Below are 21,636 nucleotides of genomic sequence, written 5' to 3'. Positions count from 1 at the left end.
CATGGTGTCCAAGATCCATGAAAGCATGCACACATGATGCTGCAGCTCTGTTCCTGAGCTGTACACAGAGCTTCTCAAAGTAATTCTCCTCCCCCAGTTCCATGTTGTATAGTCAGGATGCAAAGGCACTGATGTGTAATGTTGTAATCTTTTCTATTTTTATTTTTCCAATTAAGTTTTTTCTCAATGCTAACAGGAATTTATTTTTAAGATAGTGGCAATGTAGGGTAGCTTGCACAGTGCATGAGTTGGCATGACCAATTCCCATCCTTTCAGCACTACCAGGAACAAGGGCCATGGCTAAACAGCCAGGAGGGATCTCTGTCAGCAGCTGGAAAAACCCACCACACACTGCTACTCTCCAATAAAAGATCAAGGTAGCAATCAAGGAAGAACTGCATCACCTAATTGCAGCCACAGCCCCCTCCATACACCATGTTACATCCATTCCTCCAAAGAACACTCTCAAATCATGAATTTTATTGCACTACAAAATACTTGCCTTGTTCATTCCTAAAAGTTAGAAGTGAAAGGAAAGAATAAACCAGACCAATGGCTTTGGAGATAGATTCTGACTTCAAAAGGGCATTTGTATGTTGGTGCCTTCCGAAACAGCAAGAAAACTGCAAACAGCAGGAGGCTGGGAAGACAGATAATTCTGGGGACAGACTGCAGAGTAAACAAATAAAATTAAGCAGATATATTTTTCAAGTTTCTTTAAACCAGAGTTTCATCTTTACTTGTTGCCTCTACAAAGCATTAATCATAACAGAAACTGTCTGCTGTCACTGAAGTAAGGAAATAACAGAAGTGAGAGGACACACAGGAGGAACAGAGGCCATCAGCATTTTAATAGAGCTTTAAAAATTCTATGAGGAAAACATTACTGGTTGATAACATATGGTTTCACTTCAGAGATTCAAATACTGGCATTAAAACAAGAAAGGAGAGGAAGTATGTCCTATCACACGAGTGTTTTTGTTGGAATAGTCAGTAATACATGGCAAGTGGCATAATAAGCTTCATTAGTGCTTCCACAGCCAGAATATCTTCTTTACCTGTGCAAGGCAATGCACAGGGGCTGAGGGTGGTAAAAGAAACACTCAGCTGTTTCAGCAGTGTTTGGTTCAAGCTAAGTCACCAATAAAAAGAAAGTAAGAGATTTTTCTGTACATCTGCTGTCTGGGTGATGTTTCTCTGAGACCTAATCTACTAACTTTGTGGACAAAAACAAGCTTTTACTACTGTTAGCTCTGCAAAACCAACATAACCATGGCTGAACAAGCTGGAATTTTTATTACTGGCAACAAAGTAAAATTCAGACAGAAAGCAGCTTGATTGTCAAACCCAAACCTGTGAGTTAGAGAGACTGCTGCTAGAAAAATCACCTTCTGACTTGTAAACTTAGCGAAGTTTTATCAGAAAGAGACAGACAGAGTGCAGGATCCCCTGCTGGGATTGTCACAGTTACTTCTGGAGAGATTTCTGCTGTAGGGTTACAACCCTCTGCCCTTTCTGCCAGCCCTCACCCAGCACCCACACCTGCAGGAGCAAGGGGCAGAGAGCTGCAGAGCCCTGGGCATTCCTGAGGTGTGCCAAGACCATGCTGGATTACTCAAAGAGGGAAGAGATGGAGAAGGAAAGGGCAGCCAGGGCTGGATTACTCAAAGAGGGAAGAGATAGAGAAGGAAAGGGCAGCCAGGGCTGGATTATTCAAAAAGGTAAGAGATGGAGAAGGAAAGGGCAGCCAGGGCTGGATTATTCAAAAAGGTAAGAGATGGAGAAGGAAAGGGCAGCCAGGGCTCTGCCCTGCTACATTCTGGGCACTGCCCCCTCAGAGAAAGATTCTCCCATCTTCACCAGACCAAAAAGTCTAGAAAAGCCCCTTATAAAGACTTGCTGACCCCCTGTAAGGCTCCTGCACTCTGACCTCACCAAGCTTTGGGATTTAGTCTGCTCCTGACAGAGCTGGAGCCCTCTCTGCAGGGCTGGGGAGCTGCTGTCCCAAAGGCAGTGCTCCCTCAGGCTGGGCTGAGCAAAACAGGCAGCTCTGTGCTCCTTTCTCATCTCCATCTCCTCAGCTTTTCGTGAGGCACCTCCCCAGCAGGATGCAGGTGGTGCCAAAGGGAGCTCTGGGTTTGAGCACTGGAGCTGCATCCCCACAGGACCCTGCACACATCACACAGCTCTCCTCCACTGCTGCTGCCCAGCTCAGTCAAAATAACTCAGGTTTTTCTGGGTATTACTGCTTCCCTTTAGATACAGCACAAAATTTCTTCACTGGTTCAGATGAGGAAGATTCAAATTGGAAAAAGCAAATCCCATGAATCCAATCCTCTACACCTGGATGTGAGATAAGTCTCTCCTGCCTCTCTGAAAACAAAAGAGTGTTGCCACTTGGCCCATATTAAAACTCCTTCTCTATCCAGGAAACAGCTTTTTAATCTCTGCACAGCCTCAGATTGAGCCAAGAACGTGAGTTCAGCAACAATCTTTTATGTATCTGACTTAATCCCAATTTAATAACTTAAACCCTAAATAAATAACCTTTTTTCCCAGGGCATTGAGCCACTCTAAGGTCAGCATTCTGCTTCTAGAGGAGCTGCCAGCCCCTTTACCCATCCTTCAGGGACTCCTTCCTCAGATTATCTGTGGACATTGCCCATTCCAGCAGGGAAGAAAAAGCTGTTATGAGAAGATGAAGTCCCAATTTAGACCACACTGCTTGAGACCATGCTTTTGGAGATCTTCCTATCAAGATGTACTTCAGGTTATTCCAGCACTTGCCTTAGGATCCAAGATCTTATCAAAGAAACTTAAGTTTTTTTTTTAATTTTTAACTATTGTTTCTCTTCTAACTAGCAGACCTAGCATATCAGGTGCTGAGGCTACCCTGGGCCTCAGGCTCCCAGCCCACATCCAGGGCCAGCAGAGCCCCAGGGAGGAGGCAGGGGCAGGGAGGAAGCACAGAGGATGCTCCAGCCAGCTCCAGACAGGAGCACTGGCAGTGCTGGGGTTAACTCTCACCTGGTTTTGTTTCTGAAGAATATCAGTCAGTGATTTTTTTGCCTAGATTTTTTTTTTCCTCACCAGTTGACACCTTCAGTTTGATGCCTTTATTGTTAATTTCCTTTTTTTTTACTGTAAATATCTGGGATAGTGGATACCAGTGCTATCATCAGTTATGGCAGCAGACAAGTCATCTATTTCTGAACTAAATTACTTCTAATTGCACATTCAACTCTTGTGCTCTCCTTATGCAAAAAGAAGTTTGTCTTTTTTTAATAAGTGAATGTCATTACAGGGAGTGAACTGACAGAGAGTTCACTTCCTGACATCACCACCATTGGTTTTATTTTATTTTACATTTGTACTGTGTAAGCATTGCAGTGTACAACAGCCCTATAAACAGACAGGAAAATATGAGTCCTGTCCCAGTGAGTTTGCATTCCAAGATGGGATTTCTTGTTAGCACTAATTCTTTCCACTTTCCTAAACTAATTATCAAAAACAATTACAAAGACGTGTGCAAACTATGTGTGCTGTCGCCTGCTAACACAAATAAGATGTATCATTACTTGGGCTTTTTCCTGAATCCATTTTCCACAATGCAGTGTGACCCTCTCCTCTCTGCCCTCCCCAGCAGCACCCTTGGAACAGAAGATTCCCAGCTGAGCTTAATTCACTGCCAGTCATTCCAAGCACAGCCAGTCATTCCTGAACATAGCAAAGGCATCTGAAATGCTCAAGCTATTGGACTGAGAAACAGTTTTTAGATTTTTTTTTTTAATATTTCCACTTTTTTTTCCCCAAATATCACATTGATTAAGCTTTTGAATAGCACGTTGCTTCAGCAAGATTTCGTATTATTTGTATCCAGAAGAAAAAAAAAAAACACAGAAAAATAAATAACCACAACTCAAGTTAAAAAAAAAAAAGGCTCCTACAATTTAGACAAAGCTAAAAAGCTAAATAATAATTTTTAATCTGAAGACCGTGTGTAGTCCTTGCACCACAGTTGCTTATCTGCCACAAAGCAGACAAGCTACAGCACAGCCTTGACTGACCATTATACATCATTCCAAGTTAACATTTTTCTATTTGACCACCTTATCTTCCTTTATCTCCCTGCCTGGGTGAGGAGACCCACGAGTCAGTATGTGAAACATCATTCTAGATCCCAAAAGTCTTTGCCAAGGCAGAGTGTGGCCAGTCTCAAGGATTTTTCAAAGAGGAACTGGTGGGTTTAAAGTGATGGCTGGAAATACTGAAGGCCTTTCCCCAACAGCTCTCTTTGTTTATCTGTGCTACATTTGCTGCTGCTAAGTTTCTTTGGGGTAATGTCTAATTATATGACGCTAACCTTCTCTAGGGAAGGATTATAAAATTATAAAGGATTATAAAATTATAAAATTATGCTTTCTCTAAAGAGAGAGATATTCCCAAACAGCAAGGAAGGGCTGACCCAAAGATGTAACTCCCAAGTGTGAAACAGCATCAAGTGACATGGAAACAGGGAAGGGACTCCTGATGCCAGGGCATACGAGGACAGAGTGGACCACAAAAGACTGAGCCTGCTTAGTTTCTGGTTGGAGGGTGTTTACCCTGAAAATGCAAATGTGTGAGCTGTGGAACAACACTGTCATGAGCTTCAAAAATTTAACAGCCTAACATTTATAGAGGGCGACACGTTTTGGAAGGATGCTATAAAAATGACAAAGAAAACTTAAAGAGGAAAAAATAAAACAGACACAGTAATTAGAGTTTAGGTTTGTTTTCCATGGACTGAACAGGAAGATGATGAAGTGTAAAAGAAACAACTGCTGAGGTTGCCCAGAGCTTCCCCACAGCACACAAACCTGGGCTCCAGAATGTGGGTACAGAGACAGGGGAAGGAGGCTTCAACTCTGAGTCCTGCACATGGCTCTGGTTCATTTGCAGAGCATCACCTAAATGAAATATCACCCCACCTTCAGTGCAGGCTGGATGAGAGTCAGGTCTCTCAGTCTATTCACACACTCAAAAGAAAACAAAGAGCACCAGTTTGTAGCCCCAGATCAGAGCAGGGAGCTCCTGGGTGAAGCTCCATAAGCAAAATAGCACCTGTGGGCCACCTCTCAGGAATGGTCACCAACTCTCCAAGTGCAAGAAAGAATGGATATTAAACATATAAAAGAACAGTTATTTACATTTTAGAGACACAGTGAACATAACATGACCCCATGAAGAAAATGGGAATTATGGCAGTTATTGGGAGTGTATCTGGAGGAAAAGTAACAATTTCTTTCACTCAGTCCTTGTCCAAAAAAAAACCTGTCACAAAACCAGCTTGAAACTCAATACTTTGGGAAGATATTGACAAATTCCTAGTAAGGAGAAAAATCCATTTCCATTTCAGATCAAAGTTCAGTTTGATCACAACTATTCATGCAGATATTCCCTTTACACAGCAAGTATCTGAGCAGACATGTTACAAAAATAGATGAAAAATGTCTAATTTTTATTATGAAGTTTTGTCAGCACCAGCTGAATCATGTAAGACTAGGAGTCCATCATTAGTGTCATTTATGACAGTTTCTATTCATGGTTAAACAACTAAAATTCATGTCCACAATCTACAAACAAGCAATTTACCCATCAACTGATTATTTATGTTGTGCACTACGAAAAAGAAAATTATTTTTCCCCATAATATTACTTCTTTCTGTTAAGCAACACAAGAACACACCTACAATTTAAAATGTCAGTACAGAAAACATTTTAAGCATTGAACATCACTGCAGTTTTGAAAGCTTTATGAAAGATGAAAAAAATCATTTTTCTAATACAGCAGATTAGAAGGAAGTTTACTGCATTTTAGCTGAAGTTAGAGAAAAAAAATTACTGGTTTGTTTATTTGTGTTTGTGTACACATTTGTGACAATACTCCTCCAGTATCAGATTGATTTATAATAATGGCCCTTTAAGGGCTATTGACCTTGCTGCAAATGATTAAGAGTACACTGCGTGTACTAAATAAAGATTTTCAGGGAGACATCTGTTTACTAGCTATGCCTCTTTGTGAGCAGGGTTCTGCCATTGCCAGGATAGTGTCCTGTGCCAGAGGGTGGGAAGAACCTGGACCTTCCTCAAAGACCTTCACCCACAAAAATACTTCATGAAAAAAAGGCTTCCGAGGATTGGTATCAGTTTTGTCAGTGAGAGGACACACGCTGCTTGTAACCCCCCAAAATTATAGATATATGCACTTATGAGCATTGGCAACATGACAATGGCAGCTGAAGGTAGAACACAGTGGCAAAAAGAAGAAAAGGGGCTGGAGGAAGAAATTTCTGCTATGTGTGACTGAACAAGTTAAAGAAAAACTACCAACTACCATGGAGGACAATGCCAAAAGGTTAAGCAGAAACAGGCAGTAAAATGGGGGGGGGGGGGGGGGGGTTGGCACAGAAGCAGCTGTGGGGTAACAACATTTCTATCACAAATTGCCACCATTTGGCATAACAATCAAATTGTCAGCAAATCACACCTGATAATTCAGTCTCTTCTATACTTATTGTATGTATTATTATATGTACTTGCCCCATACTCAAACATAAATCTGGAATAGTTTAATGAGATAATTATTAACATTAAGTTGGTTCTAAGCAATGCTATTAATTAACTGATACTTCAGCTTTTCTCTAATAATCTGAAGTCACAGAATGCAGAGTCACTTACAGCCTGTTCTGAAGAGCAAAAGGCAAACAAACAGCAACAGAGGACAAAGGCCATTAACAATCATTTATTTGTCCTAATTCAAGGACTGTTCCCTCCTCTGTTTGTTCTACTGCCTAGTCAAGCCTACAGTCTTACTGACAAAAATTACCTTTACTTCCCAAAGCTTTGCAAATATTCGCATCGTGATTTCACACCTCAGCCAAACGATTTCCTGTTAAATCTGTCTGTCCAATAGAGGTGAAATTCCAAAAAAGCATCAGTGTGGTGGCGGCAGCATTCAGAGTCTCACAGAGCTCCTTAGAACTCTCACAGCCAGCAGTGCTGCCTGTAAAGGCCCCATAAAAGCAGGCAACTGGCCCAAAGGCATCAGCTGCCAGAAACTATTACAGTCCAAAGGCTCAACGAGGAGCAAAAGGCTCCATGTGCTCACTCCACTTCCATTTCACTCGCACAGCCCTAAATTCCTGGCACAGGAATAACACAAATGTCCTGGGAAACCTTCTTATTACAAATGGAGCTAACATTAGCAGAACTGGTTTTGCTGGTATACTTTATACCAATTCCTCAGCTGAAACAAGCTGTTCTAACAAAAACATGCTTCCCTCTATCCACTATCATTGTATGCATTACCGAGATCTTTTCCAAAACAAAATATAATTAAAATCCAAATCCCTCACTGATATTTCTAATCTAGGTAACATTCCTCACACAGTCCAGTCCTTGACTGTATTAAGACTTCACCTAAACATCTCCCAAGTGTAGTTCCACATGTCAAGAAATACCCAAAAGCCTTCTGTTGTGGAAAAAGTTGTACCATTGCATTTTTACTCTCAAATGGCATAAACAATGCTGCAACAAGCACAGTAGTATCAGTATTGGTGTAATTAGAAGAGGACTTTCCCCTACTTATGTCAGTAAGAAATCTCCTGAAGAACAGGCCATTGCAATAACTGACACTTGAGGTGAGAGGAGATGCCCCAGACCCTGAACATTTGTTTCTGTAATATCCTGGGTCCCCTCAAGGTCATGGGCAGAAGAAGTTTGCAAATGTCTGCAAGAGTATTTACTCTTCCTCCAAGGAGAAACTGAAGAAACCTTGCTAACTGAACTGCAGTCTCCACTGACTTCTATACTGTCAGGAAATGTACTCAAGACAAAGCACAAAAATAAATATCCATTATTTTATAAAGAAACAGATAAGAATTAAAAGAATTGCACTTGTATGATCATTTTAAAAAAGAAAAAATTACAGTAGATCTTCAATCAGAATCACACAGGAGCTGCAATCCACTGACTGTTTTAGAGTGCTTATGCTTTTTAACTATCTAAAAATGGAAATAATTATGAAGCTCCCCAACATGCTGGGACAGCGAGGGGCTTTCTTTAAACACTTTGCAAAATAACACTCTCTCTTACCACATGAGCTCTTAATTTCTCAGTTCAGAAAAGCACACAGCACTTCCCTACAGTGCATAGCTGGGCAGTTCCAGAGCTTGCTTCTTCACACAAAATCTTTCAAAGAAGACTGGTAACTAAACTTGGCTTAATTAAGCCGACAATTTCACAGCTACTTTGAACAGCTCATTAACTGCAGGCTCCAGCTTCTTTGCAGCCAAGGCTCCACAATACATCACACAGAGAACCTGCTGACAGGAGCTGCAACTTCCAACTCACATTTCAAGAGATCAGATTTATTACTGAAGTCCTGCTTCTTCTAAAACCAGTTCAGGCCTCCTGTAACAATGACTGAAAATACTTTTCTCTGCAGTACAGTGCTACACATCACTGCAGAGACACTGCATGCTAAAGGCAATGCTGTTTTACATGGGCTGCCAGGCTGAGAGTGGGGCTGGGGTGAGGACGAGTGGCTGTGGCTGAGCTGCCACAGCTGAGGGTTTACCAAGTCAGAGGGTTGGATTCTACTTAAATTAACCACATGCTAATTGGCAAACATCCTGTACATATGTATATAGCCCTTGGACAGTCTGCTCATGTCTGTTCTGGGACAAAAGTATCTGCAGTTGTAGCAATCAATTACTCTGTGTTTAAGGACTTGTGTTTGTATAAATTACTACTGCTGGCCTCGGATCATTCCTCAGTACAGAGGTCAAAGTTTCCCAAACCTAACTCAGACTCTTAAAGATATGAAGACCTCTTGCAACACCCAGCAAAAGCATAATTGTGGTGTAAGCCATAATCCCTTTACCCTGGAAATCCTCTGTCATGCTTTTTTCTCTACATGATTGTTTTAATAGTTTTCCTTAAAAATCATTAAACTATTTTAGGATGGGCTAAAGGACTCTCCTTTAGAAGAATCTCTTAGAAATTCTACCTGCTGTCTTGGGACACCCTGATGTTGGGAAAGATGAAGAAAAAAATGCCAAGCCCTTCACCCACATCCCTCTGCAAAATGGAGGAGAAAAAAGAGAGGAAAAAAAATTAGGTATGACACAAATCTTTGTACCTCTTACAAAGTGGCAGGAAGCAATAGTAGTCAAGGATTTAAAGATTCCCAGGTAATATTTCACATGAGTATTTACTGAGTGTACTGTTGCAGGGGTAAGTGGAAAGCAGATGCCAAAGCAGTCAAAGTGATTGGCCACAGCCAGGGAAGCACCACAGCTCTCAGGTGAGCCCAGCTCATTTCCTTGGTACCTTTGTCCTGGAATGGAGCAGCCCTGGCACAGCAAATCCCAACAAGGGGATGGAGCTGGGTACTTCTCTGATCAGTCAGCTGGAATATCAGTCAGCTGGGGAAAAAATGTAAGGGACCATTGACCAGAAACATCAGGTTTCCTGAAGGGGGGTGATAGTTCTTCTTTGCAGGTCATCCGTGGAGAAAGGGCAAGAGACTACATGGCCTCTCTGCTAAACACACACTTGAGAAAACAACAGACTGAGGGAGACTGGGTCCTGCTCAAACTGATGATGGGAGAATTTACGAGGTTTCTCAACTTTTTGGGATAAATCGCTTTTCCATAACTAGGTAAATATCCCTGTGGAGACAGCTGTGACTTCTGCAACTAAACCATACCTCAGAGAGAGCTCTGAGCCTTGCAAGTGCTGGACCCCATCACTCACACTCTCCACTGGCCTCTGGTCTTGGTGTAATTTCAGAGGGATGGACAGAGCACTGCATCCTAACCCACAATAAATCCTGTGCACCCAGTAAAAGGGTGAAAATTACAGCTACCTCTTAACACCCACAGCCTGCACTTCCCAGCACAGCTCAAAGGCTCTCAGAGGAGATGGAGGAGAAGATTGCCATCCCCTGACCCTGCACCAGGTCTGGTTCATTTCCACAGTCTTAGACTTTGTAAAGCAGCCAAACAAGGTTACCCCACAAAGCAAAAACTGCTCCAAGCACAGTGTCCCACCAACCCAGCAGGGCACAGCAGGAGAGGGTTTATTTTACATTGCCCAAAGAGCACAAGAGAGCCTTTTAAGAGCTCTCAGCAATCACAACAGCCAAGATAAAGTTAGCAGAAAGCTTCAGAGCTACGCAACCTCCAAAAGAAGTTGCTTTTAGTTTAATTGGCAAAATAAGAGATGGCCATTTCAGCTTGCTCTTTTTGACAGTCCAGCTACACATCTCACTGTAAGTAAGTCATAAGAGAGCTCAGCTTTTTAGAAAATATGAACTTCAGTCACGCTTCTCTGAAAGTCTGGTGCTTGGCACTGTTCCCATGGTCTCACTGTGAGCAGAGGCTAAGCCCGAGGATGTGACAAGCCTCTGGACTTCCCACACCTCCCACCAGCCCCTGGCAGGGCTGCCTCCCTCTGCCCCACTCCCACTCAGGCTCTCAGGCTCTGCACTGATACAAACAAACAAACAAGGGAAAAAAACCCTTCCAACTGTGTTGGGGAAAAAAAACTTCCAACTTACGAACAGTGACAGCAGAATTGTGTTTCTCAGAAAACTATCATAAGCTGATACATCAATATTTAGCTCTCAGAACCAAAAGTAGAGAATGCCCAACTAAATTTCTTTTTTATCATTTGCTACCAAACCACGAGGCTGCCACTACTGCCTGTCCTTCAGGGACAGACAGACACTACCTCTGTCCTTCTCACCAAAGCCAAAGGGCAGAGGGATGGGCCAGCTTCCTCACTGAGCAAATCCATAAGTTCAGTGAGTTTTAGGTAGGATGAACAAGGATCATAAAAGCTAAATCTCTCTTATCTCTAAGAATCTGGTTTTCCTACTATGTACCACTGCCAAAGGCAACTGCTTTTTGGACAAAACTTGGTTCCCAACAAGCTACTGCTCTAATATATTCATTTTAAAGAGCTGTAACATGCAGTAAATTTTCAGAAAACTCCAAGTGGCAAGCAGCTGCCTCATAGTAAAACATTCCCTGCTTTGGAAGAGGCACAATGTGACATTATCTGCTGAGGGAAGAAGTGTCACTGGGAGGCTGAGGGCTGTGAGTGACAGCAGTGCCACAGAGGTTGAGCTGACTGTTCTCCTGACAGATCTCAGCTCCACAGCACGGCAGGGAACACGACCAGCACCTCCAGGACTGAGGACATGCAATGCCATCACTAATTGACAGGAGGAGCAGAACAGGCCTCTCATCCGGAATTCTGCAGAAAGCAGATCCATTCCTGCCAGAGACAAAATAGAAAACCCCAAGTTTTAAGTAAAGGAAAAGCTCCAGCAGCATCAGTGGTAGCATGAAGCACTGTCTGAGTTCACAGGACTTATTCTTCCTTTTGTTAACAAAACAAAACCTGTCTGGGTTTGCAAAACCTCTTCTGCCTGGCTTTGAAATGTTTAATTCCTCTAAAAAAATCAATTTTACCCTCAGGTTTTTCATCTGGAGAACACACGAACCTATGCATGGAAAAATAACTAGCTGCCCTGGTCATGAAGTCCTCTTCAGCATACAAACCCATACTCAGTTTCAATTCATGTCCCCTGCTTTCTTCTAAACACTTTCATTGTTTGTTTGTGGTCCCTGTAAGAGTATCTGCAGAAACAAATACATCACCCATTCGCACTGGTGGTGCTGCAGTGGTAAGTATGTGCTAACACTGGTTTGGAAATTAATTCTCCATTCACAAATCCCACTCAAGAGTACAATTTTTCATTGCACTCATCAACCAAGTTATAAGGACATAAAACTAAAATATTGGTATCGTACTTCGTGCCAAAATGGCAAAAAATGAAAAGTAAATCAGTGTGTTCAGACTAAAGCCAGAAGAGGAACATGAAGAACTCTTCTCAGTTTTGTACCTTTAAACAGACCCCTTGCATCTTTCCCCAAAGCACCCTGTGCTGAGGGCAGGGACAAAGCCCTGCACACGGGGACACAGCCTGGCCTGAGTGCAGCCCTTGTGCTCTGGGTACATGGTGGCCCTGAGCCGGCAGGACACAGAATTCCCACCGGGCATCCAAGTGGAAAGAGACAGCGAGCTGGCCAGGCAGGACAGCTCAGCAGGGCAGGCATGGGTCCTGCTGCATCACTGCCACAGAATCATCCAGCTACAAATATGGGGGGAAAAAATCCTTCTGAATGCTTAGAAATTAAGGGTCTAACTTCATGAGTCATCACTCTCCAAGATCTTAACAGGGTTGAAAGAGTGTCATTTCAGTAACAATCTGGCCACTAATAAATCTCTTCAGTATTTGAAAATAACACTTTGCTTTGGTGTGGAAAATAAAAAGCAGATATCTCGCCAGCAATCCCAGTGCCATCCGCACTTCAGTACAAGCTCTGGATCCAGTATTTATGGGCCTACACTCTGATACTCATCCTGTGCTGAAATATTTATCTTTGAGTTAAAGCTCATGGAAAACTGCAGTTTTTACCAGGCAGTTAAACTGTGTACAGGACACATCACTTCTGCTTCAAGTTACCAGAGTAATAGGTGTGGCTGTTCTCAACCATTTGTGGAATTTCTCACCAAACTTATGAAAAGTTATGAAGGAAGGAAAAAAAAACCAAACCAAAAAACCCAAAACAGCAATTAAAAATTTAAAATTGGAAGGAAAAGCAGACAGTATTCCAAAAAGAACACACATCTGCAAATTAATCATCTCAGCTCAACACTGATTTTGACCTACCTACATATCCCACAGATATGTTTGTGCATTTAAACCTGGAATTAAAAGCACTGCTGTAAACAGAGCTCTACACCTCAGTGTCAGAAGAGCCACAACCCTGACAACTCAGTGGGAATGAGGAACATCTTTCTGATGATGCAAAAGGGCAGCTACTCCTAAATACAGGAAGATTGCTTTCAATACAGATCAAGGTTCTTTTGTTGTGCTTTAATTAACAAATTACCTTAGGTTTTTTTCAAAGAAAATTCTTATAAAGAAGGTTTACTTTGCCAGTCACTTACTGAGGTTGTTTTTCTGCTTAAATTTTATTAGAGATAACATAACCTCAGACTCAAAGGCAGAACAGGACAGTAAATGTGTAACTTTAAAAATAAGTTGTCTTTTAGTGGCAAATAAGACAGGCCTCGTGGAGTTTCCACCACATCCCAGCAGGGAGCTAAAGGTCACTGCTAACTCAAATGAAAACAATGGGAAGCAGAGGATGCCATTCTTTCATATTTGTCCAGTGGTTCTGTGTTTTCTTTGCATGGATTTACTTAGGAAACTGGGAAGTCTAAAACACAATGAAAAGATTTCAATGTCACCATTTTCCCCGTAACAAGACCGATAATCTAGTCATGTCACTTTATAAAATGTTTGATTTACAAAGCAAAATACATCTTCCTTGAAAAAAGCATATAAAATGTTGGTGTCCTATGCAGCTTTCAAATTAACATGCAAAATAATTCTGCTTTTGCCAAAAAAATAGTGAGTTCTCATTTCCAACAAAGAAATAGACCAGCCTTAAGTATGTTAAAATATTATTTAACAAACATACTAATATATATCCTGATTTTTAAAAATCCTTGAAATAGTATCAGTTTAGTTCACTCAGAAATGAAAGACCCATCTGGCCAACAAAAAGATTTTCTTTACAAAAAAAAAAAAAAAAAAAAAAAAAAAAAAAAAAAAAAAAAAAAAGTTATCCCAATTTCTCAGGATCTAGTGCTCAAAAATTGTCTATCTATCAGGTAATAAAGTGGCAGAACCCAAAGCCACATTTCCTGCCACTCCAAGCAAGGGTGGGAATCCTTATCTGAGTCCCCCATGCTGCAATCAGTCTTCCTCATGAGCAACATTTTATTCCCAAAACTGCTTTTAAATCTTGAATATTCCCTTTTCATTCCAAGCTCTTCTGCTATTAAAGGACAAAGGACATTAACTGTACAAAAACCTGCAGACTACCTTTGAACATTGAAAACACTATCAAAACCCATCTCAGATTATCTTGTCTACCACATTCAAAACAGATATCACCTAATTTATGTCAACACATTTCCATGTCAAAAAGCAGGTTCCAGCTCTCTCCCTTTCTCCTGGAACAAAGCCATACATGTGGGAGCTGGCTTACACAATGCTAAGCCTTTCACTTCATGTAGAGTGACAGAGTTACAGATTTTACAAGAAACAGAAGAAAAGGGCCTGGGAGTTTGATGTGAGGCCAACAGCACAACCCATGGCAAAAGAGAACGGTCTGGAAGAATGCACAAATTAGAGACTCTGCTGTTTAACTTCACAGCAAGTGTAACACCATCATTTATTACATTTTGGCCCTAAAGGGGGTATCAAGAGAGAACCTAAAAGGGGCTGAATACTGAAATCTTTTTGCAAAGCAGAGGACTTAAACATCACTTCCTCGGTGCCTTTGAAAATTAAAAATCTGACTCTGGGCAATAAAACTATTTAGTATGTCATGCACATTAAAGCTATTCAGTTTGTCATCCTGTGCCAATTTAAATTACAGTTATATGATGATACCTCATTATTTTACCCAAAGAGCAGATAGCAATGTGTAGAATGCCACAGGACCAAGCCAATTCCTACTGAACCTCCACTGGGTCTTATATATAAAAACACTGAAGTTCACATGGAAAACTCAGCTTGGGACATTGCTAACAATGTTTTAATCCCATCCATGGCTGGTAAAGCAATTTCAGACAAGCACATACACCAATATTACAGTGTGGGCATATTATATCAATATTCACCACCAAAACAGAACACAATGCTAAATTGTTCTCCTGCATGTGCTTCTGTGGCCCCCTTATAAAATAACAATGTAAATCTTGTATTGAAACTATTTCACCTTGACACCACTCTGCTCATTATCATATTTGCTTTAAGCTTCTTTCACTTTTTGCTGAGAGCTATAAAACCTTAGCTGTCCATATCTCAAAACACTTATTTCTTCTTTGAGGACTCATTTGAAAGACAGTTGAGATTCCAACTGCTCAAAAAGTGGAATATTTTCAGTGTATTGTTACTATTCCTTAAGTAAGCCAATTCTGGAGTCCTTTCTCAATGTGACAGCCAAGAGAGGTGAACAAATGTTCATATAATGTAAAAACAAAACAGCTATTTATCATTGTTGGTAGTGGCGACTGCTGGATATAACAATTTCAATGGATGTTAAAAATAATTCTCACTCAAATACCTCTCCCTTTCTTGACATGGACATTTACTTGAACATGAGGAACAAATATTAATGCATGCAAAATGGAAAGCAAAACAGTTTCCAAACAGTATTTTTTTAGATTCAAATGAACCATGAACAACTTTCTTAAGAAGACATTCTTCATTGTCACATAGATTGTAAGCATCCTCCAACCGACAATTCATTGAATGAGAAGTATTTGCAAGTGGGTGTAACCATTTTGTACCTTTAATTTATACTTAAACGTAGCATTTTGAATGTAAAATCTGAATTGCTGGTACATTAAATAGCACGGCAAAGCTGTTAACTTGCACTGGAATTTCACACCACATGTAATATTGGGAATGGTAAAAACTCATTAATACATCACCTCCTGTTATTCTGCCTGGCTTATAAGTACACTCTACAAGTAGAAAATTTCTCTCTGTAAATGTACTTACACTTCAATCTGAGCCATACAATTAAGAATACAAAAGGTACAACGCAGTAAGAAAAATATCTAGAACTGAAGAGAAATAAAGGCTTGGTTTTAATACTTCCTCTATTGATGGATTCAGGTGGCAGAAAAGGAAAAGCTCAGTACTTAACTACATAAAATGGCCAAGGAAAAGACAGAGCAAACTCAGAGAGCAGCACTGAAAACAACAGAAAAGGCACAGGAATTTTCAGCTGAGTTTCAGTGAAGTTTTTACCAACAGTAAATACTCCAAAAATTCAGGGTCTAACCTTGCTCATCTCAGGCACACCAAGAATTGCCCTCAGAAGCAGTGGCACATTTTGCATGAGTTGGTTTGCATGACAAGGAGAGGTACCAGTAATAATGCTTTGAAAATTGAAACCACAGCTTATGCTGTCTTTGTAGTGTAGCCATCTATATAATGTGAGTGATTTACAGTTTGGGTTTTTTCCAATTTACATAACAAACAACAGGAAACTTAAAAAGATAAAAATTAGACCAGTTCACATGTTACTACACCACTTCACTTCATACAATTTAAAAATTAAGACTCCCAGCCCCTGGAGAAAGGATTCATGCCTTACAGCAACAGCATTAAAAGTATCAGTCTGAAAGTCTGGAGCTGCAAAGACTGAGAAGAGTTCATGGATGCCAGAGAGGGAAGGATCCTCTCAGTGCGAGCAGGGATCTCTGTGCAGGAGAGCTGACGTCGGTGGAAGTGGGAGGGAATGGGATGGGAAATGATTGAGGACAGCTTCGGTGGGAACAGGGAGGACTCAGGAGAGGGTGGATGGCCTCGCTGGAAGCACGGACAGAGAGTGTGGGAGTATCAAAGGGAGGGAGTGCTGGTGTGTTCCGAGGGAAAGGAATTACCAGCCAGGGAGGAAAGGAGCAGACAGCTTAATGGACTAAATAACGTGCTGCTAACTGCTGACGTGAGATCCACTGCAGGTGCCATACAGCACAGAGCCATGCAGAATTATGCAACGTGGGCTTGCAGTGACTGCAAAAGTCACAGGCAATTTCAGGGTTTGAGTGCAGAACACTCACTGGCTGTAGGGGCATGGATTTTAACTGGCTGCCCCACATCAGCTGATAAATCAAAAGACTATTTCACATTCGATCCTTCTGACTTGGGAGTAATTTTAATTTCAAACAAATGAAGTGTGGATTCACTCTCTGATCCCCTTGCAACAAAATGCACATACTTCTGTATTAAATGTACCAACAGGGAGAGTTCCTCAAGGAAAGAGGAAGGAAATCTTGCATACGTAAAAGAATGACAGAGCAAAATCAAGGTGCCACAGTGTATATTAATGTGCTGGAGAAGAGCCACACACACAGATGTTGGGATAGCATATGATTATGAATATCCCAGCCAACTCTAAATAAACACCCAAGAAGTCCTTATGCATTTGAGCATTTAGTCCAGTTATGCTATGGATTAAACAGTTATTATTCTAATGGTGTTTAAGCAGATTTCTATAAATCCAAGTACATTTATCACAAATTCAATGACAAAAATATCTGAAAATTATAACTAATATATTTGAAAAGGACAGACTGTCACAATTTTGAGTCCACTTCCTTGAGATTTTTAGAGTCAAAAATCAGGGAAACTCCTCTTTGCAACAGTACTGGTTAAGTGTAATTTGACATTCTTTATGTAGCACTGGATAATCACACCCCAGTCCTTGCATCCAAGTCCTGCTCTTCTTTCACTAGTACAGGGTTTCATCTGCAGAGGCAGTGCATTGAAAATTAAGGGAAGAGTTTCCATGGCTGGTTCACTGTTTAAATATGGCACTTAATCCAAGATGCTCATAATTGTCAAATAAAGGCCACATATGAAAATACTAATTAAGGAGGGAGGTAGAGGTGCCATGACCTAAAAGAGGATTTCCATTTCTCACATACTGTCACCACATTAATACATAACAGAAACAGGTATTACAGCATTTACCTCTGCTCACACACACTTTCAGGATTATTCTCCAAATTTGGGTGCATTAATTTAGGGTTTCCCGTACTAGAAAAGAACATGTCACATTTTAAGCTACAGTTTATAAACTGATGCAAATCACAAAATACAGTATGCTCACACCACCCATTCAGAAAATGACCCTCTGCTATTTGGCCAGGAGAAAGACAAAACAAGACATGAACACAAAACCAAAGTCAAGGGCTACTTAGCAACAGATATAATGCCATTTTACAACTAACATGGGACTTTTTTCTTTTTGATACATTTTCTGAATTGAAAAATGTGCACTATAGCTAGCAAACTGATTCAGTAATAGTAATATAATAGTAAATATTATTGCACTATTAAAACTATACATGTTTTAATGAACTTAACACTAATGCCAGCCAAAGTGAAAACGTGAAATTTACACACAGGCCAACTTCTGTTGATAGCTCTAACACAGCATTCTGTTGGCTTTAATTTGAGAATATACAACAACTTAAAGCACCCTGAACCAAGTGAAAAATCATTCAGGCAGATTACTGGTGATTCACACAAATTGTGGGTGACACTACCAGTGCCCAAAGCACACCAGGTTTGCATTTTGGGTTTTGTGAAGGAATTCCCAGGGCCATAAAGAGTGTACTATACACTCCAAGAAATAGCAATGGTTCTTAGTAGCACCCTAACTCTCTCAATTCTTCCTCAAGTCAAAAATCCTTTAAATTACAAAACAGCACAACATCCTGCCCAATGCTCCTGTTGCCTTCAGGAATTTCAAGCTCCTGCACATTTCAGTTTTCTCACACTTTCTTTCTTTCCAAACAACTTCACTGGGCTGTGAGAACTGCTCTGCAGTGATCCCTCACTCCAGCACAATCTCTGAGACAGCACAGTTATCCAGCACTGCAAATCTGGTCCTACTACACACGCTAATGATATATTAGAAAGAAATACCATGCTGCCTGACAGCTCTAAAGATTATTACAGGGATTTGCACCTGAAAATAATGTAGATGCGATGTGTCCAACAGATTTTGTATTCAACTGATCGCAAGCAGAGCTCCATTTTCATTTCTCAGAACCCATCTTTCACAGAACTGTGCTAAAGAGTGATGACAGGGCCAGAAAATGCAACAGAGTGATAAAAATCTGAGTGGCTGTCAATGAGATGACAGCATGCATACAAACCAACAGCAACCTATGGAGTCTGGCTGAATTATCCAAACCTAGTAATAAGAATTTGAACAAAGTTCTTGAAGGAGAAGAACAAAATTTAACTAAGTTAAGACTGCTTCCCACACATGCTTCTGGAAACAGGTTTGAGGGATTTTTTTCCCCTTAAACAATCACACAAGACAAATTCACAGAGCAAAAATTTTAAGACTACTTTCGATTCAGGTTTTGTAGCATTCAGTTATAATCCCTATTACAAATTCAGCTAGCAAAACAAGTGTCAGGACTGAGATGACAGCTGAAGCTTGCTCAGCGTGGCTGCTGTGTTAAACACCCGTGAGCTCATCTATCGCGTGTGAACAGGGCCGTAAAGTTCATTTCCTGTGCAGGGCTGTTAACACTGAAATTGAGTTTAGTACACCCCCATTCAGCTTCATGTTCTTAGTTAAGTGTTGTTAATTCCTCCCCAGCTCACCGCTCTCAAAGTGTCTGCTAATTTTCAAGACTTTTTTTAAACTATGAAACTTATTAAACTATGACCAAAGATTGCTAAATCTGAAGGAAAGCAATCAAAGAAAATCACCCACATAATTGAAGTAAATTATTCCAGGTCAATACTCTGGAAGTTGTCTTAATAAGCAAGTAAAAACCCTACGAAAACAACAAATCATTGGATTTTCTGTTAGTCTGCAAAGCACTAACAGAGTCAGCTAGATCTCACTTGCATCTCAAGCCTGTATCTTATATTTACAACATGTGTATCTCAGTTCATCTCAGTTCTCATCACAGCAACCAGAAGAGATCAGCCATGTTATATAACATCCCCAGGACTGCTACAACGTGATTTTTCTTACATTTGCAACTCATTTTTACAAAATAAAAAATAGTTTCCAAAAAAAAAAAAAAAAAAAAAAAGCAAAGAAGCAAAGATATAATCCAAACCTATAACATTAGGAGCTAAAGTACAACTCATAGATAAACAGATAAAAAGCAAACAGACAAACAAGCACTCCAAACCACGAACTGTCTCGCTTCCAAGAAAATAATCACAAATCACAATTTTTTTCAGTATGTGTCTGTCAACTCCATACAGTCTTGTGTTGTGCCTCTAAAGTGTGGGCTCAAACACACGGAAAAAAACCCGCAAAAAAAATCCCTATTTGCAGCAACAGACGAGGTCAACAAGTTGTTAACGTAAATCAGTACCCGGAGCAAAACACGCCGCCGCTCTCCCTTAACTCCCCAAATGGAAGGGGTACGAAAAGCGGGCAGCCCAGCTGGCAGACCGGGATGTGTCCCCGTTTGCAGCGGGGACAAGCGCGGAGAGCCGGGCGGGCCGGGCCGGCCCCAGCGCGGGGCTCCGCGCATCCCGCACGGCGCGGCCGCTCCATGGGGACACCAACGCCGCTCTCCTTGCCGGAATCTGCAAAACTCATTCTGCGGAGTGAACAAAGAGGCTTGGGTACCCCTAACAAGCCGCCAAGACACGGATTAGTTCGTAAACGAAAGTAAAGCCCAAGCCAGGAAAAGCTCCCGCACAGCGGCCGGGAGTCCCTGGGCTGAACCGCTACAGCCAGCGCCTGTTCTGAGAGAAACCGTGCTCGTGTTTAGCACCCTTTTTACCTTAGCATTGGGTCTGCCGGTCTGGGCCTCTGCCTCCATGCTCTGGCTGTTCTCCCTCTTGTCTTTCTTAGAGGAATTAGTCCTCGTCTCATAAGTGGATGTGTTGTAGCATTTAATGAATAATCCTGGGACGGGGTCGCCTTGCTGCTGTTGAGACATGGTTGTGTTGGTCTGGTGAGGGAAATTGTACTCCTCAGACTCATTGCTACTGTGACAGATCACTCTGCTGTCAGAGAGGTTGGTGCTTGGAACACAGCCCATGCTTTGTGGCCACCTGGGGAATACTTCTAAATTGTATATATATATACGTGTATATATATATGTATTAAATCTTTCCTTCCCGTTGATATTCTCCCCCTGCTTAATTTTTTTTTGTTAACAGGTTGAATCTCTGTCCTGCGTCTCCGCTACACTCTGAAGCATTGCCATCGGTCCCTTCTACACCACCAGAAACGTGTCTGTTCTCCTTGTCCTCCAGGAAACAGGTCCTTTTAGCTCAATCTGAGCAGTGGGCTGGGGAGCTAGAGGGGAGGGAAGGGGGAAATCAAGAACCGGTCGACTTCGTATTTTCACAGATTATTATTAATTTGTCTAAGCCATCTGAGAATCTTGGTAACGTTTTCTTTTCCTTCTTGTGAAAGCAGGAAAAAAAAATTGGAGAAAAAAAAAAAAAAAAGCAAAAATAACAAAAAAAAAAAAAAAAAAAAACCCAAGCCCCAAACCACACACACCTCGGCGTCGGCTCGGCGCTCAGAGCGGCCGGGGGCACGGCACCATCTCCTCCCCCGAGCCCGGAGCACGGCGCATTTTCCACCGGGGCTTGCTCCGCGTTACCGATTAACCCGGGACCGGACCGGGGCCGCTCCCCACCTCCGCGTCCGCGCCCACTCCTCGCGGTCCCGCTCGGCGCTGCGCTGTGCCGGGGGTGCGCTTTGGGGCCAAAAATCAAAAAAACCCAACGATTTATTAAAAAACACCAGCGAAGAGCGAGAGCCGCCCGGCCGCGCCGGGGAGCGGGCTGCGCCCCTCACGCCGCGCTGGGCTCGTCCCGCGCCGCCTCGGTCGCGGGCGGGCGGGCGGCCGCCGCGGGGGTGACATTCAGGTTCCCGTCGTCGGAAGGAAGGAAGAGCCCCCCGTCAGGCGGCAGCGCGG

At 41.8% G+C, this 21,636-nt stretch overlaps 1 protein-coding gene across 2 annotated transcripts in view; it reads right to left on the bottom strand.

The window, feature by feature from the left end:
* Nucleotides 1-21,067, bottom strand: part of PDE8A (phosphodiesterase 8A) — a 112,367-nt gene extending 91,300 nt beyond the window's left edge. For both annotated transcript variants that reach the window (XM_058811764.1, XM_058811765.1), the window contains exon 1: nucleotides 20,485-21,067. In XM_058811764.1, the coding sequence (XP_058667747.1) occupies nucleotides 20,485-20,745 (261 nt within the window). In that variant the 5' untranslated portion in view covers nucleotides 20,746-21,067. The remainder of the gene's footprint in view (nucleotides 1-20,484) is intronic.
* Between the last annotated feature and the right edge of the window lie 569 nt (nucleotides 21,068-21,636).

The sequence above is a fragment of the Ammospiza caudacuta genome, chromosome 10, assembly GCF_027887145.1.
Source record: "Ammospiza caudacuta isolate bAmmCau1 chromosome 10, bAmmCau1.pri, whole genome shotgun sequence".
NCBI lineage: Eukaryota > Metazoa > Chordata > Aves > Passeriformes > Passerellidae > Ammospiza > Ammospiza caudacuta.
Note: the sequence above shows the minus strand (reverse complement) of the source record. Positions and strands in the feature narration are given on the sequence as shown.